Below are 18,293 nucleotides of genomic sequence, written 5' to 3'. Positions count from 1 at the left end.
GAGACTGTGTGAAGAGAAGAGAAGTAAAACCTTAACAACAACTGCTGTCTGGGATTGTCCCTTCGTCTGAGCTCTCTAATATCCAAGAACTCATATACACTATGTCCTACCTCGCCCCGCTGTGAGACGGACATACGACACACCGCTCGGTGCTAAGCCAGTCCAGGACAGCTTGTCCTGGACTGGCTTAGGGAAGCAAAAATGCCGCCCTCCCTGAGGCCCTGACATAGCGCCGCCTGAAGCGCTCGCTTCAGGTCGCCTCATGGGAGGTGCGGCGCTGAGTGAATACCAATGAAGGTTGGCCAAACTCGCCAATTTTGGTGAAATTTTAATGTGTCTGGCTCAGTTCACACTGCATTTTTTGCACAAACACCACGCACCGCAGCTTTAGCAGAGGTTCCCTGACATAGGGCACTACTTAAAGGGATTCTATCATTAGAATCACATTTTTTCTCGATCACACGTAGGAATAGTTTTAAGAAAGGCTATTTGTCTCCTACCTTTACATGTCTTCTCCACGCTGCCGTTCCTTAGAAATCCCGATTTTTGTCTGTATGCAAATGACTTCTCTAGCAGCACTGGGGGTGGTCCCCAGCGCTCAAACAGCACCGAAGGCATCCCCAATGCTGTGAGAGAAATCTCCAGCGCTGCCTCCAACTTCTTCAGGAACGGGCTCTCTTCACTTCTTCCGGAGCTGGATTCAAACTTCTAAGCATGCGCAGGCGGCTCGGGGCCGCTTACCCCAGCTTACTATGTAAGCGGCCACAAGAAAATGGCCGCTTACATCAGGCGGGCATGTGCAGTCAGCTCTGCCCGAGGCCTGATGGCAGAGCCGACTGCACATGCGTAGAATTTTTAATCCAGCTCCGGAAGAAGACGCGCAGAGAGGCCGTTCCTGAAGAAGATGGAGGCGACGCTGGAGATTTCTCTCGCAACATTGGGGCGAGATAACTAAATTGCATACAGACGAAAGCTGGGATTTCTACAGAACAGCGGAGTGGAGAAGACATCTAAAGGTAGGAGAAGAATAGACTTTCTTAAGCTATTCACGTAGGAATACATATTGTGATGTACGGGGGATTCAGAAGCTCTGGTTTCTTTCCCAAAAGCAGTCTTTATTGCAGCAAGCTTAAAGGTATAGGTAGTGCTAGAGTAGGAAGTGGGTTTCTCCTCTCAACACAGGCCTCTGCACTTGTCGTTGTCTTTGTCATCACATTCGGTATGGGGTTGTCCACACGGTCAGCAAGAGACCCTTGGTGACTCCACAAATTCCAAAAGAGGGGAAAGTCTCTCCCTAATATCACACTGTGGAGAAGTGACTTGACCACCCCCACTTCATAGGTCTGAGTGCCACAGGGAGTCTAGAACTGAACAAGCGCATTTGGATATTCACGGGTCTCTCCGTGAATGCACACAACGCTGACCTGAGTTCCAGTGAAAGTGTCAGAGTCCACCAGACTAGCATGCACTAGTGTCACTAGACTTCCAGAGTCAAGTAGGGCCTTCACCGCATAGCCAGCAATCTTCACCCAGCAAATGTGCTTATCTCTGTCAGCTATAGACTTGGTCAGACCTACTGGACGAGCAAAGAGTGACATTCTTCTGGCTGAGCTGCAGTCCATTGGTTCTTGGGTCAGGGGACAGTTGGCTGCAATATGTCCTGGCCCTTTGCATCTCCAACAGTAGATCACAGCAGATCTTCCTGGTGGAGTCATGGGTCGTGTCTGCTGTCTCTCCCTAGAACTTCTGTTACCACTTCCCTTCATTTCAACTTCGGGTTGACGATTAGGGGGCGGAGCCTCTCTGGCCCAAGGTACGACCTTGCTTGGAGATCGAGCTGCTTTTTGAGGCCGGTCCGTGGTTGACCCGCGTGGACAGTTTTGCAACAGGTCTTCCGTTGCCTGGTACCTCTCCACAAGGCTTACCAGCTGATCAGCATCTCCGGGGTCTGCCTGTCCAATCCACCTCTGCAGTTTTGGCGGTAAGGACCGTATGAACTTGTCCATCACTATGATTTCTGTGATCTGAGCTGGAGTGTGAATTTCAGGCCGCAGCCACTTCTTTACTAAGAGTATTAGGTTGTGCATTTGTGACCGCGCTGGGGAATCCTCTGAAAAAGTCCACTGCTGTACCCTTTGAGCCCATACGTATACGTTCACCCCTAGGCGGGCCATGATCTCCGCTTTCAGCTTTTCATTGTCCTTGGCTTCCTCAACGGCTAAGTCGTAGTATGTTTTCTGTGGTTCTTCTGTGAGGAATGGCGCCACTACTCCGGCCCATTGCTCCTGTGTAAACCCTCTCTCTCAGCAGTACGCTCAAATATCGTCAGGAACGCCTCCACCTCATCGTCAGCTGTAATCTTTTGGAGAAATTGGGTAACCCTTTTGGCCGCTGTCTCAGCAACTGCTGCCGGTTCCCGTGACACACTAGAGGTTCCCGCTGACAACTTGTTTCACAACCTCTTGAATGAGCTGACGATCCTCACGTGCGCTCTCAGTTAATATACGGTGGCTTTCCAGTAATGCAGCATTTGTTTGCTGTTGTGCGGCATTAGCTTGCTGTACGCTTTCCAGCAACGCAGTGTTTGTTTGCTGTTGCGCAGCATTAGCTTGCTGTTGTATGGCATTAGCTTGGAGCAGTGCTTTCAGCATTTCTTCCATCTTGGCACCTGCAGGGTCTTTACTGGACAACTTTATAGCTGCTTTAACCCAGGACATTAACTGGTTACTGGTTTGTATAATTACAGCTGGTCCAGGCATGCTGGGATCTGTAGTGCCTGCATCTGAAGCACCATATGTGATGTACGGGGGATTCAGAAGCTCTGGTTTATTTCCCAAAAGCAGTCTTTATTGCAGCAAACAAGCTTAAAGGTACAGGTAGTGCTGCTCAGCAGCTCAGCATGTCAAAACAAACAAATTAAAATAAAGACCTATGCCTCTCCGGCGGCTTACTAAACGCGTTATTCCCTCACTAAACAGGGGGTCAACCTACTGCTGACCTCCTAACAAACAGGGTTCACAAGTAAACAAGGGGTACACATACCCAGCCCTTTAACAGCGTCCTTTTTGGCAGACATTTCCCAGACTGGTTGAGTGTGTGTTTCAGTCTCTCTCCTCTCTCTCTCTCTAACCAGCACACCTGTGCTACTTACAAAGCCCTGCTGGTCGGTTTCCCAAGTCCGGAGTGGATGGACCTGCAGGACTGATCCGAACTTTACTCCAGTCCGGGACCGACAAGCTAAACGCTTGTGCATACTGCAACAGTCTTGGGGAAAAATAGCGGTTCTCCCACACTATACCTCTCTCCACTTCCCAATGTGATCAAGAAAAAAATTTGATTTTAATGATAGAATCCCTTTAAAAAGAAGTATTGGCCACTACTCCACCGAAGACAATGGGACGCAGATTCTAGAGCTTAGTAGGTAATTGATATATTGGAAGAGGTTTCTCCCAGAAATAACAAGCCATTTTGGACTGTGGGTATATCAATTTTATTTAATCTCATGGGAATACCATGGTTGAATTCCCTCCAAATAAAAGATATAATACAGAGATGCTTTTGTGTTTTTTGTGCATGTATTTATTAGCAAATCTTTTCACGTCTTCAAGACTGTCCCGAAGGAGATCAAGGAGTCAACATGTCTCTCTATTCCATTGCAGTTTTATCTCCGTGGTGTGTCCCAAAATATTCACTGCTATTCAGTTGCTTTTTATAGATCAGTAGGTAGCATTTGGGGAAAAACACAGCTGACAAAGCCCCCAGACAGCTGCTAAGAATAAAACTCATCTGAATAAGAGACTTGTAGGCTATGTCTGTACTGACATAAGTGGGTATGAAAATGATCCAGGCCAGGATGAGCGTAAGCATCGCCACCGTCACGTCTCTTCCCATGTAATACTGGTGGACTGGTTTCTCCGCCATGAAAGAACATATGAAGGAGAGCAGAACCAGGAGACCATTGTAGGCAAACATTAAGCCAAACTGGAGCAGCGGTTCGCATTGACATGTCACATAAATAGACAAGGAGTTGACATCAATGGAGGTCACTTCCGCGGCCAGGAGTTGTGAAGACCTCACATATAGGGTGCAGAAGACCATCTGACCTAAGAAGGTACAGATTATAAGGACCCAACTCCCTTGGTTGATCAACCAGTAGAGGCAAGACTTGCTGGACAGGGAGCAGAATAGGAGTTGTATGGACTTCACCAGTATGGGTGTCAGGAAGATGGTGAAACTCATGGAGAGTAGAGGTTGCTGTAGAAGACACATCCAATCGGTAGGCTCTCCGATGTAAAAAAGAATTGACCCACACATACAGAACAGACCGAACAAAGTAATATAACAATGGAGGCCGCCAGAAGCAATGTACAGAGGAGTATGGCGGTGCCTAAATATAATCACAGTGGTTGCCAAAATAAGCAACATGATAAGTCCCATGAACACACATAGGGCTATAGCAAAATAGTTCCTCCATGACAAGTAGAGGTACGTTGGAGTTTGACAGCTTTTGCTCCCGGATTTGGACCACTGACCGGAAGGGCATGATGTACATTCTGGAAGAAAGATAACTCATTTTATTATGGTGGGGGGCAGGGGGGATACAAAAATGGAATAAAATAATATTGCCGTATGTTCAGTAGTGACATATAAAACCACAGTTATTCTTATTCGCCATTATGGGCACTATTTTATTAATAGTGGCCCCCCACAGTGATATTATGACTTATATGGGGGGCTATTATAGTAACAGTTAAGCTCACAGACAATAGTCCCCTGCATAGGTTATAGCACCCCTATTACCTGCAGGGGTACTATTATCCAATTTAATGGGGCCTATTACTTGTGGGGGCACTAGTAGGGCCTATTCACATGGCAGAAAATGAAAAGAAATTAAGGTAGAGGTCCTCTCCATTTTCTGACCTCCCCTGATCAGATGTCTATGAGCAGGGGCGTAACTGGATGGGGTGCAGAGGGTGCAGTCGCACCAGGGCCCAGGAGCCTTAGGGGGCCCATAAGCACTGGCATCAGTATTGAGATTGCAGCTTCCATCTGGCCTATAAACCAAGGAGACCACAGATGACCCTAACCACACTAAGGCTAGGTTCACACAATGTATTTTGGCTCGTAATGTGGCACGTAGACGGCGCGGGAGCTTTTGCAGGCTGTATATGCTCCCATTGATTTCAATGGGGGCCGGGACCGTATATGCGGTGCTATTTTGCGGCCGTGATTTTGCGGCGGCTGCAAAATAGCGCCGCGTATACAGTCCCGGCTCCCATTGAAATCAATGGGAGCATATACAGCCTGCAAAAGCTCCCGCGCCGTCTACGTGCCACATTACGAGCCAAAATATATCGTGTGAACCCAGCCTAAGGTGGTTTAAACTCCTTAGCACCCATACCCATCACTATCAAGAATTCACTTTAAGGATGAGGTAGGGGCCCCGGACAAAAGATTGAAGACTTTACTTACGCCACTGTCTATGCGTTCCTTATTGCAGCCCTATACAACTCAGAGACTACACAGGGTTGCCATATCCCATAGAGTGACACTATAAATGTAATAAAGCTTCAATGTCAACATTATAAAGGAACAAAAAGAAAAGATAAAATGGCAACCTGTAGAATTCACGTAGGTTCCCGCAGGACACGTCACACACTCAAAGCAGCAACTCTTGAAATCTTTGATCACTTTGACTTGACCCTGGGAGCATTGCCTGGAGCAAGTGGACTCCGGAACCTGTGAACACATTGACATCAATAATGTTATATAATAAAAGATATGTCAATCTGAAGAGCATTTCCAAGCCTCTGCGCCAACGAATCTCCAGTTTTGTAGCATTTTTGGCAAAAATACACATAAAAAAATTTACATTTAGAGTCGTGCGGGATTCACTGAACTAGGGAAAGTGTCATCAACGGAGACGACAAATGGGATTCTACTACAAGAGTGTTCATCTACCTTAAAGAACCCAAGAATCCATAAAATCTGATCCTGCCATCCGTGACCGTCCTCCGCAGAACTCACTTTGCATTGTAAATATTTAGATACGAGTGCAATAAAGATGCAAAGCTCTCAATGTTTGCCCTGGGAATTTCTTGCATTAATATTTCAATGTGCTGAATAAATATACAATACAGGGATACCGCGATCCGTGCTGGGACACGAGTTTGCCGTCGCTGCTGTCATTTTTTTCCTCGTTTAATGCTGATTTCTCTTTCGGTGTTTTTGCATTATTGATTCTCGCAGGCAATGTTAGCATACTGCACTGCGTTCACATTAGACTTCTAGTCGGCAGGTTACTGACTGTTTTTGCAGCAGGAGGGCGGACATAACTACTGCTAGCACAGCACATATTCTGGGCCATTAACCCTTATAATGATAATGAATTATCCCAACAATGGCAATTTAGAAAGCCACAGGACCCGTCGGTCTGCGTATCTCTATATAAGAGATTCAGTTAGGCTGACCTCATTTATAATATACAATATCCCACAGCAATAGGAATTTCCTAATGCATAATGGATACAAGCTCTACATATATCATGTATCATGGTCATGGATAAACATCCATCCTAAGAGCTGGGTAATACAGCAATATACCCTGATTCAGGACCTGTGTGCTTTACTGTAAATAAAATCACTGCTCAGGGGCGGGGAAGTTCTGTGTCTCCACCCCCGAGGAATCCAAAGCCTGCGTCTTGGGTTAGATAACTAGTTACTTTACACTCCTACTACTTGGAACTACTGAGATCTTTCTCATTAAATGACTGTCTTTATAATTAGTCATAATTAGAGTTATCATTGAGCCATTACTGTATAATATACATAACCTGGAAATAAAGCAAGAAGCAATTAAATACAGTACTGTGCAAAGGTTTAAGGCTGGGATGGAAAAAAAAGTTTGAACGTAAGAATGATTTTAGAAGTAGAAAGGTTAATAGTTTATTTTTGTCAATTAACCAAATGAAGAGAATGAAGAAAAGAGAAATGTAAATCTCATCAATATTTGGTGTGACCTTTGCCCTTTGGAGGAGGAGTCCTGGAAGTGATGATACGGCCCCCGCATATATAGTCCTGATCTCATCATCATCCATAAAGGAAAACAACTAGGGTTGAGCGATCGTGTTCAGAAAAAAATCGGATTCAGATCGGCGATCGAGAAAATTTCACGATCGCGATAGAAATTCCGAACACGATCTTTTTAGGTGGGATCGGGATCAGTAGTATTTCCCACAATGCCTTCACACTGAGTATATAGTGTATACTCAGTGTGAAGGCTCTGCTGCGGTTCCATAGGAATGAATGGAAGCAGCCGACACACAGCCTTAACCCCCTGCGCGCCGGCTGCCTCCATTCATTCTAATGGGAGACTAAACTAACACGTCTCGTAGCTACTTACCTCCAGAGATGGCTGCTCCGCTGCTATTCGCCTCGCTGCCGCTCCAGCTGCAGTCTTCTTCGCCTCGCGGCCCCCTCCCTGCCAGGTTAGGAGAGTGTGGGCGGGTTAGGAGAGTGTGGGCGGGTACAGGGCGGGGAGACGTCACGTCTCCCCTCCCAGTACCCGCCCGCACTCTCCTAACCCGCCCACACTCTCCTAACCTGGCAGGGAGGGGGCAGCGAAGGGAGAAGAAGACTGCAGCTGGAGCGGCAGCGAGGCGAAGAACAGCGGAGCAGCCATCTCTGGAGGTAAGTGGACACCAGCTTCCTTCAAAAGCTGTCTGCAAGTCCCGAGAAGAAGGCAAAGGGCAAAAGTCACACCGAATATTGATGGAATTTACATTTCTCTTTTCTTCATTGACTTCATTTTGTTAATTCGCAAAAATAAACTATTAACCCTTCTATTTCTGAAAGCATTGTTACTTTGTGGAATTTTTTCCACGCCTGCCTAAAACCTTTGCACAGTACTGTATATAATTGTTTCTTTTTTTATTACCTGGTTATACGTTCCTGTTATACAGCAATGACTCGATTATGACACAGGATTGCACACGGGATACTCGGGCTGGGCTGTCTATAACCTTGACCCAGCAATATTTAATCCACCACGACATATAGTCCAATGTCAGGTTTACCATTAGGACAATATAGGACACTGAGGACCAGTTTATTCACAGACATTAAGGGGTCTAAAGAATACTTATGATGATTTATATAATATAGTATATAATATATGAACAACATAGGTTTAAATCTAATATTTTTGTTCCATTTATATAGAAAACTTATAGAAAATGACTGCTATTACTTGCATTTTTAATCATTCCATACATATATACTATATTTAAAGGACAATTCCACCCAGCAAACACTTTCGCAGAGATTGTAGCAGTAGGACCCAGTAATAATTTTGTGTAATGTTTGTTCGCTCTAGTAAAGTTATTTTCTTATACTATACAAAGAAACTGTTCAAATCTCCAATTCTAGCAGAATAGCTCCCCCTGGTGGTTTTTATGGAAATATCTGAAATATCTACAGTCCCTGACAAAAGTTATGTCACTTCTCCATGTTGTGGAATCAAAAGCTTATAACCTGACTTTAAATTTATCTATTGGTTTAAGAAATGACTCGTATGAAAGCTGAAACCTCCCAAATGTTTTTGTTGTTAAGAAAATAAATTGGCTTCAATGGCGAAATATTGATCATTTAATGAACACAGAAAGGTCAGATTTTGGTAAGACAAAAGTTTTGTCGCCTTGTCATGTGATGCCCCCAATCCTAGGGGATCAGTTAATTAGTGGGTGTGTATAAGAAGAACTCCAGCACCCCCGACCTTCACTTCAATTGCAACTGCACCTCTGACAACATGCCAAAAATCAACCCTGTGACCAAAACCTGGATTATCAAGAGGCTGAAGATCAGAATATGCTGGAGTATATGACATGATGTAACGGTGGAATAGTGACTGCAGCTCTAGATGTAACTGGAGTATAAGTGATGATGTAAGAGCAGAATAGTGACTGCAGCTCTGGATGTGACTGGAGTATAAGTGATGATGTAAGAGCAGAATAGTGACTGCAGCTCTGGATGTGACTGGAGTATAAATACAGTCACTATTCTGTTGTACATCATGTCTTATACTCTAGTTACCTCCAGAGCTGCAGTCACTATTCTGCTGTTACATCAGGTCTTATACTCCAGTTACATCTAGAGCTGCAGTCACTATTCCACTGTTACATCATGTCATATACTTCAGTCACATCCAGAGCTGCAGTCACTATTCTGCTGTTACATTATGTCTTATACTCCAGTCACATCTAGAGCTGCAGTCACTATTCTTCTGTTACATTATGTCTTGTACTCAAGTCACATCTAGAGCTGCAGTCACTATTCTGCTGTTACATCATGTCTTATACTCCAGTCACAGCCAGTTCTGCTACATCTCATATGTAGCAGGGTTCAGCACACCCTCAGCTCTGCAGCAACTGAGGGTGTAGCAGAGCACAGCGTGCGCTCAACGCTGCTACATCTGAGATCGGACCAGAATGGAGACTGCTGTGGCCCAATCTTAGACTCCGCCTCCTCACAGACCAGCCTCCGGCAGAACCAGCGTTGATTGGCCGAATGCTGTACTCTGTATGGCATTCGGCCAATCAATGCTGGTCAATGCATTCCTATGGGAAAAAATCAGCTTGCACATATTGCAAGCTGACATGGATCCTAACGTAACGTAATACAGTGATGCCCCCAGACATGCTTCCCCTGCTGTCCCAGTTGCATTCCAGGGTGTTGGCATCATTTCCTGGGGTGTCATAGTGGACTTGGTGACTCTCCTGAGTCGAATAGTGGTTTCCTCCTTAACTAGTATTTTTTTCTCCATAGACTATAATGGGGTTCGATATTCGATCCAACAGTCGCGTATTGAGCGGCTACTTGAATCGAATTTCGAACTTCGACCATTTCACTGTTCGCTCATCTCTAATCAATATCTAAAATGTTTTCATTAATGGGGGTCATGCAGGGATGAAGCTATAGGGGGTGCAAAGGGAGCAGTCACTACTAGCCCTGGACCCTGAGTGACTCCAAAGGTCTGACTACACCGCTATTCTAATGGCACGAGGTAGGTAAAGTTACAGATTTTGCATTGGGGCCTAGGAGCCTCAAGTTACAGCTCTGGGGTCATGTATCAGACATTTTGCATAAGAAATTGCATATTATGGGTAATGTCCTTTTTTCAGTCAGTATTTAACATTTATAGAGAATTTCCACGAATATTTGCTGTTACCTTTGAATTGTACCATGTTATCTGAGATCTTTTCAATGTCAGGGTCTCCTGGAAAGTTCCCACTGTCAGAAATGGTTTCTTCTTATTATATGTCCAGGTCAGGATATCATAGCCAATATTTGGGTTACCGTAGCCGTCTAAGGTAATATTGTCCACTGTGATGTTGCCATTGTTCAGTTCCTGAAGAAGCTGTAAGTAGAGCAAAGAACTAAATAATCTTATGGCCAAGTAAAAATGTAAATTATTAACTAAATGACCATATTCATATTGCATTCTAAGACGTAGAGAAGAAACTGAGCTTCACAAACTAGCCGAAGTAAAGAGCTGTTCCACTCTGGAGGACTGAAGATGTAATGCCTAATTTGCCCTGTGGTGGTGCTGCAGGGAAATTTAACAGTGGCTGTAAAATTCTCTGTAGATTAGAGCTGATCACTGGTGATCATAACAATGTTCAGTGGAACCATATAATAAGAATGGATTAGAAAAAATGGACAACGCCTTTAAGGCTAAGGTGCCACATAGCTAACCACAGCAAAACGCTTTTCTGCTTCCATTATTCCTATAGAGGAACCACCACCATTTCAGTTGGTCTACTGGACATGCTGCAATTTCCAAAACTGCAATGGTTTTGGAAATCGCACCATGTCCGATGTGTAGATGAGTTTCGCTAGAATCTCATTCACTTTACGTGGACTGTAAAACACTGTGGTTTTTGCCGTGGCATGGGGTCCTGCCCTAAAGGGGTTTTCCAGGTCTTCAATTAAAGATTGGCAGGGGGAAAGTGACACCTGGGACACCCCCAAATATCAGCTGCATAATTCACATGAGCACTGCAACCTCTTCAGTACTTACCAAGCACATACCGCCATACATTTGTATAGTGACTGTGCTTGGTATCGCAGCTCAGTTCATTCACTTGACCAATGAATGTTACATGGCCGTCACTCAAGGAGCGCCACTTCTACTTCAAACAGCCGATCTGCATGGGCCTGGGTATCAGACTCTCATAAAGCATCAATTGATAACCTATCCTAACAGTAGTAAATCCAAGAAAGCCCCTTTAAATGCACTCTGTAGTCTACAGTCTTCTTGTGATGCCCTGTGAACGTTACTCTTGATGTTCCCACCCGGGTATCAGGTGCAACACCTGCCATGGAGTCCAGATAAGCAAAACCCATGTTCACTCAAAGCTGAGGTGATGTCATCACTGTGGATGAAGGAACGGAAGAGTGGATTGGGAGGCCATAGATGGGAGGAAAGGATTTTTATGGCCACGACAATAATTGCTACTGGAGCTGGTCATGATCACGCATGGTCCCGGTGGGCCTAAGATAACAGCTGGCCTCCAATTCTGGGACAAAGTTGATACGCCTCCATCTATATCAATACCACACATAAAACTCAATGTTTATTGAACCTAGGGCATTGATGATGTCAGAGATAGTGATGATAATTGCTAAAGATCAAAGTGCACCTTGGAAGAAGCCCCACTGGGCCAATTTCGTTTTACGATAAAGTAGTACTTACTTGCCATGGAAGAATATTGGATGCTTCATTATGTAGACCGTTCCTTGGAGTGTATATAAGATTATGGATAGCTTGAGCTATAAAGTATACAGCCGTATAGACATGGTAGGCTAAACCTAGTGTTACCGGGTCCTGCAGCATGGTTATGTTCTCAGGAGTTAACATGCTACATGACCAACATTGTTCTTGCAGGATCTGGAAGACATATTGGCTGATGTCTACACTTGCCGAGCTGGAATTAAGTAGAAGACTCTTTTCCTGTTTTATCTGGTTCAATATATTAAATACATAGTCCCGAAATCCAGATATTGTTTTACTTTGTACCGCAAAACCAATGACTGTGCCAATGGATTGGAGGCCTGGCATTTGTTGGATAGTTAGATCCTGAGACCATGTTGGATTTGCAATCCAGACCATTTTCTGTTGTGTCCCGATGACCACATTAAGAAAAGCCCAGGCTTCTGGTAGAGTGGAGAACAAAATGGTGACATTGACCCCGGTCTTCTGGATGTCGGTTAATATTCCTTGTGCCGATTTGTAGAAGTTGGGATCACTAGTGTTTTGTGGAATGTAGGCCTGATAAGCGATGCAGATACCATATTGGGAAGCAAAGGATATAAAGTGGAAGAAAGCTTCTTCTCCAAATGGATTCATGCTAACTATTAGTGATATCCAGTTCCATTGGAATTGCTTAAGTAGCTGCACCACTCCTTGCACTAGAGTTTGATCACTAGGAACAGTGCGCATAAACGAAGGGAAGGTGGACTTGTCACTAAACCTGTTACTGGACGCCCGATAACTAATCTGGAAAGATAAAGAATGAAGGTGAGGAAGGAGCACAAGGCAGACGGAACCTGCGACATTTCCTGATAATTCTACTGAGATTGCTCCCCTACAACTCCCCCCCCCCCCCCCTGCAACCTCTTGCCCAGGGGTCAGCAATCTTCGTCACTCCAGCTGCTGTGAAACTACAACTCCCATCATGCTCCATTCACTTCCATAGGAGTACCAAGAACAGTATGCATGCTGGGAGTTGTAGTTTTACAACAGCTGGAGTGCCGAAGGTTCCTTACCCCTGGTCTCCAGAAATAAGGTGAAACTTCTCAATTAAACCAAGCTGGAATGGAGGGGGACTGTCTAGTAGGCATTTTCATATATTTGGAATCCATGTCTATTTATTAATAAATTATTATTCCACATTTTTTTCTACACGTTTTTATCATGGTCCTGATCCAGAACAAGAAAAAGACAGGGTCCTATAAATAGTACAGTGCAAAAATTTTGCCAAAATTTTTTGGACATGGCAAAGGCGTGGAAAAATTCTGCACACTGAGAATGCTTTCAGAAATAGAAGGGTTAATAGAATGACCTTATCAATTAACAAAATGAAGTGAATGAAGAAAAGAGAGATGTAAATCCCATCAATATTTGGTGTGACCTTTACCTTTTGCCTTCCATCAATTCTTCTCGGTACACTTGGAGACAGATTTTGAAGGAACTCGGAAGGAAATCTAAGCACAGATCTTCTATGGATTTAGCCTTGGTCTAATCCTTCAAGTAATCCCAGACAGATTGGATGATGATGAGATCGGGGCTCTGTGGAGGTCATGTCATCTCTTACAAGGCTCCTCCTCCAAAGGGCAAAGGTCACACCAAATATTGATGGAATTTAGAATGCTCTTTTCCGCACTCACTTCATTTTGTTAATTGACAAATTATACTATTAAAGGGGTTGTCCCATCACAAGGATCCTATCTATACTGCTTGTTAATGTGAATGTAAGACTTTTCCTAAATACACTGCTTCAGCAAAACTGCTTTGTTTGTCCACTATCTTACTTTATTCAATTCATTGTGGCCACAGCCCTGACCTAGCTGCTCCTGAGTCAAGTGATGTATCTGCTGCTCTCAGGGAGGGAGGAGGGGCTAAGTGCAGGGAGTGAGCCTGTGTATCTAGCTATTCCTGTGTCTACACCACGTGACCTAGGTCCTGCTATCAGGGGAGAGGAGCTGCTTTCATTTCTTCTGTTCTCCCAGTTATCAGGCTAGCTAATTCAGTTGTGTTCATTATGGCAGAGACAGGCAGTGTCTGTATGTAACACAGAATGGAGTTGCTGCTGCCTGTACTTCATAGTCCAATATGGGTGGGCGGAGCTAAACGGCAGGTTGCATGTGAAACCCCGCCCACCAAATGATGCAACAAACCAGGAAGAAAGAAGATTTTACAGCAGTGAAGACTGGTGAGTATGTGAGGTGGGAATACGCCTTTAACCCTTCTATTTCTGAAAGCATTCTTACTTTGCAGCAGTTTTTCCACACCTATCTAAAACTTTTACACAGTTCCAGGGGTCTCCAACCACCTTACTGACTGGTCTGCAGACTAAGACAGGGCCGTTGGGGATTTTTTGCCATTTCGTGGGGCGGCGGGCTGGCCTCATTCCTAGCTGGATACTTCAATCTAGGCCACGTTGCTATAGTAATGTGTAAAGTATCAGGTAGTGCAGCGGCCTGTAGCTTCTTCAGGACACCGAACTACCCGATAGTTTACATGTTGTCATAGCAATGTGACATAGTGCAAAGTATCCAGCCTCGGTGTATAGCGATTTGCCATGTCCACTTCGCTATTGCAGTGCAGAGCACCCTGGAGGAGAGTCTTCCCATCGACACGGTCCACGGATGGACATGGCAAATTGCTAGACACCGAGGCTGGATACTTCGCACTAGGCCACACATCCTCCGATCTGGCCACTTCCGGCTTCCTCACTGCAAAATACCTGCCAAGTACTAAAATCCAACCCCCTCCATAACCCCATCCCCATATGACCAAAGTCCCGCCCCTGCCCCACCCCCACTCCATCGGGACATGGAAAAATGGTCTTGGTAGAACCCAGTCCCTGATGCAAAAAAGGTTGGGGACCACTTCTGTACACCACATAAGATCATGTGGCCCTATGGAACCCTTGAGAGAGAAGATCCAGTCTTGATCATTGGAACACTCTCCTCCCTACAAGAACTATTAATAGCTAATACAAGGAATGGTGAATTGGCTAAGCAGTCATGAAAAGGGTAACAAGACACTTCTATCTTGGATGGCAAAATGGCAACTTAATGGCCCAAATTGATCTTTGATATGGGGCCCAACTCTTCTATGTAGGTCACTGGGACAACAGGAAAAAATGCAAATGGACCTGATATCTGGGACCCTAAGCCAAATGTTCTATCAACGAGCTTTAAGATGTGATGTTGGTTTCCTAAAGCCAACTAGTAATAACTAAATCTTATATCATTTTGGGGCAATAATTCTCCATGAACTACATTACAATGACGAAACATAAAATCACTAAAACGACTTGGTACCTACCTGTGGTAAGTGGAAAAAGCTGAACTTCTTCCCAACGGCAATCACCATGTCTGACGTGGATGGTCCTACCACAGCCACCGTCCTTGTCTTGTAATTGGTGTAATTACAAAGGACCTGGATTACGGAGTCATTTCTTTCTGTGAGAAACCTCAAGGCTGCTCCTTGGATGACTCTTATATCATGACAAGTGTCGTAGATTTCATACCCCAGACTGACATTGGGCAGAATCTTGCTGCTGTTGTTAATTTCATCAACGGTAAACTTCATAGCAAGAAGCGCCATGAATTCATCGGGGCGAAAGCTGTGGAAAAAGTCAGGGAGAGGAGACATATAATAGCATGACATTGAATCTGACCGATTGGTCATAATGTCCAAGGTCAATGGACCCTTAACATGCCCTGGAAGAGATTTTCTTCTCCATATTGATTCATGTTATTATTGATATCCAGTCCTTGAATGGGACGGAGTTGCAACCTGGCCATGTGACTGATGAATAGCCTTTTTCCACACTAGCCGAAAACTTTTGCACTGCATATATTTGCTATATCGAATACTGCATTTTTGTAAATCGAAATGAAAACTTACCTTTTGCATTGCACGTTTCCCGTCCAGTTCCCTGATTCTTCAGCTTCATTGTGAATAGCAAAAAGACCTCCCAATTTCAGGTCTCCAGGCAAGTTAAAAAATGTCAGATCAGTCGCGTTTTCCTTCTTCATAAAAGCCAAGACTGACAAACAATTCACAATTAATACAAGGGCAATAAGAGAAAATCCCGACATCTCCTCCAGGAGCCCATTCGTGTGTGCCATTGCCGGGAAGGTTGTGTCGTTATGGAGGACATGAAAATGAGCCGCTGTTTGTTCTTGTGTATTTGTGTACCGTGCTCTGCAGATGGTGGACAAATAGACGGCTCTCAAATATGTGACTTGCTAATGATGTACAAGGCTCTCGCTTTAGGATTAATTCAATTTTAGGGTTGAATTAAACTGGATCATCACTTAAAGATACAACATGGTGTGCTGAAGTTTAATCCTTTGATGTTACCCTGGAAATTTGCGTCACAGCTGAGTTCCCTGGGGGAATCACCGATGTAAGCAAATGTGCTGATAACTAAAAGGATGGGTTTGGGCCGATGGTCAAAGTGTCTTTAAGCAGTGATGTCACGTCTTAAAAGGAGTCCGTCACCAAAACCCAACCCAGGGTTGTCACGGATGTGGTGATGCCAATTATGTGTTTTTTATTACTTTTTTCTGTAAATCTATTTTGGTCAAGAGGTCAACATTGACCATAGAATATAGGGAATTAAGGGGGCAACATGGTGGCTCAGTGGTTAGTACTGCATCCTTGCAGTGCTGGAATTCTGGGTTCGAATCCCACTAGGAACAACATCTGCAAGGAGCTTGCGTTGATTTCCTCCCATGCTACAAAGACATACTGATAGGGAAGAAAATGCAAATTGTGATCCCTATATGGGGCTCACAATCTACATTAACAAAAAAAAAAAATATATATATATATATAAAGGGTTAAATGATAAGTATGTTTATGACTGATAATGGGGGGTGATATCAGGAATAAAAATCCATTTTACCCCCTCCGCTGGGGACACCAGAAGTGACAGTGACAGGAGAATAAAGCAATCCTTCTCCTCTCCCCGCACTGTCAGCCGCCTGGGTTTTCTTGCACACTGGTTGAAGTGAAGCTGTGAGTATTTGCAGCTCCACTTTAGCTAGCGATATCTCAACATCATAGCAGACTACAGAGATGATCTTGGTCTTCTTTGAAAGCCAAGATTCCCCTGCAACTCCGGAGTTAGAGATGTATAAAGTGACTGCAGTTTCACTGTTCATGGGGTAAACTATCTTGTAATTTGCTTAGACCCCGAGTAGGATTCATCCACAACAGTCAGGAAGATAATACAGATACAGCATTTCAACCAGTCTATGCATCAGTATTATATAATGGCCAGATTATTTAAGAAACTACCCAGTAGTTTCTTAACTAGGTGTCACTTGGCAATTTATAAGACACCTAAGTGCAGAGTCAGTCCGATCTGTATCCTTCCTCCCCGGGGCCCATCTGCTCATGTCCCAATTACTAATCATATTGCAGCAAATTCTATGGCCTGAGGTCTGCTGCTGTGTTGGCACATTTACCTGGCTCACAGAGAGTCCTAGACCAAGGAAAGAGCCAGACAACATATTATCGACAGGACTCGGGACAGAAAAAACCAGAGGCAAGAGCTAGGCAGCAAGATACTAGTGAAAAATGAATTTATGTTGGAGCCATTTTTGAAATTTGTGAACAAGTGTTAGGTAATATTTGCCTGTAGTTGTAAAGAGGGCCCTCAGAATGAATTTTAGTTATTGGCCCTTGATACCCCAGTCTGACACTGTCTGTTATGTGACATCACTGCGTGTATTATCCCTGTACTGTGACATCACTGTGTGTATTATCTCTGTACTGTGACATCACTGTGTGTATTATCTCTGTACTGTGACATCACTGTGTGTGTGATCCCTGTACTGTGACATCACTGTGTGTATTATCCCTGTAATGTGACATCACTGTCTGTATTATCCCTGTACTGTGACATCACTGTGTGTATTATCGCTGTACTGTGACATCACTGTGTGTATTATCCCTGTACTGTGACATCACTGTGTGTGTGATCCCTGTACTGTGACATCACTGTGTGTATTATCCCTGTACTGTGACATCACTGTGTATATTATCCTGTACTGTGACATCACTGTGTGTATTATCCCTGTACTGTGACATCACTGTGTGTATATTATCCCTGTACTGTGACATCACTGTGTGTATTATCCTGTACTGTGACATCACTGTGTGTACTATCCTGTACTGTGACATCACTGTGTATATTATCCCTGTACTGTGACATCACTGTGTGTATTATCCCTGTACTGTGATATCACTGCGTGTATATTATCCCTGTACTGTGACATCACTGCGTGTATATTATCCCTGTACTGTGACATCACTGTGTGTATTATCCCTGTACTGTGACATCAATGTGTGTATTATCCCTGTACTGTGACATCACTGTGTGTATTATCCCTGTACTGTGACATCACTGTGTGTATTATCTCTGTACTGTGACATCACTGTGTGTATTATCCCTGTACTGTGACATCACTGTGTGTATTATCTCTGTACT

General features: G+C 44.2%; 1 protein-coding gene across 1 annotated transcript; it reads right to left on the bottom strand.

The window, feature by feature from the left end:
- Positions 1-3,645: 3,645 nt before the first annotated feature.
- LOC142210093 (taste receptor type 1 member 3-like) lies at positions 3,646-15,891 on the bottom strand. The gene is made up of 6 exons (XM_075279122.1): positions 15,698-15,891; positions 15,113-15,413; positions 11,753-12,556; positions 10,226-10,414; positions 5,619-5,739; positions 3,646-4,553 (listed from the first exon to the last, which is right to left on the bottom strand). Exons 1-6 carry the CDS (start codon positions 15,889-15,891, stop codon positions 3,646-3,648), a joined length of 2,517 nt encoding a protein of 838 aa, XP_075135223.1.
- Positions 15,892-18,293: the final 2,402 nt, after the last annotated feature.

The sequence above is a fragment of the Leptodactylus fuscus genome, chromosome 6 (genome assembly GCF_031893055.1).
Source record: "Leptodactylus fuscus isolate aLepFus1 chromosome 6, aLepFus1.hap2, whole genome shotgun sequence".
Lineage (NCBI taxonomy): Eukaryota > Metazoa > Chordata > Amphibia > Anura > Leptodactylidae > Leptodactylus > Leptodactylus fuscus.
Note: the sequence above shows the minus strand (reverse complement) of the source record. Positions and strands in the feature narration are given on the sequence as shown.

What these genes read in the sequence shown, in the direction of transcription:
- LOC142210093 (XM_075279122.1), bottom strand. Translation starts at nt 15,891, where the DNA reads ATGTCGGGATTTTCTCTTATTGCCCTTGTATTAATTGTGAATTGTTTG. An exon ending in GGAAACGTGCAATGCAAAAG is followed by an intron (nt 15,414 to 15,697) that starts GTAAGTTTTCAT and finishes CTTTTTCCACAG; the next exon opens with CTTTCGCCCCGATGAATTCA. An exon ending in AACCTACGTGAATTCTACAG is followed by an intron (nt 4,554 to 5,618) that starts GTTGCCATTTTA and finishes TCTTTCTTCCAG; the next exon opens with AATGTACATCATGCCCTTCC.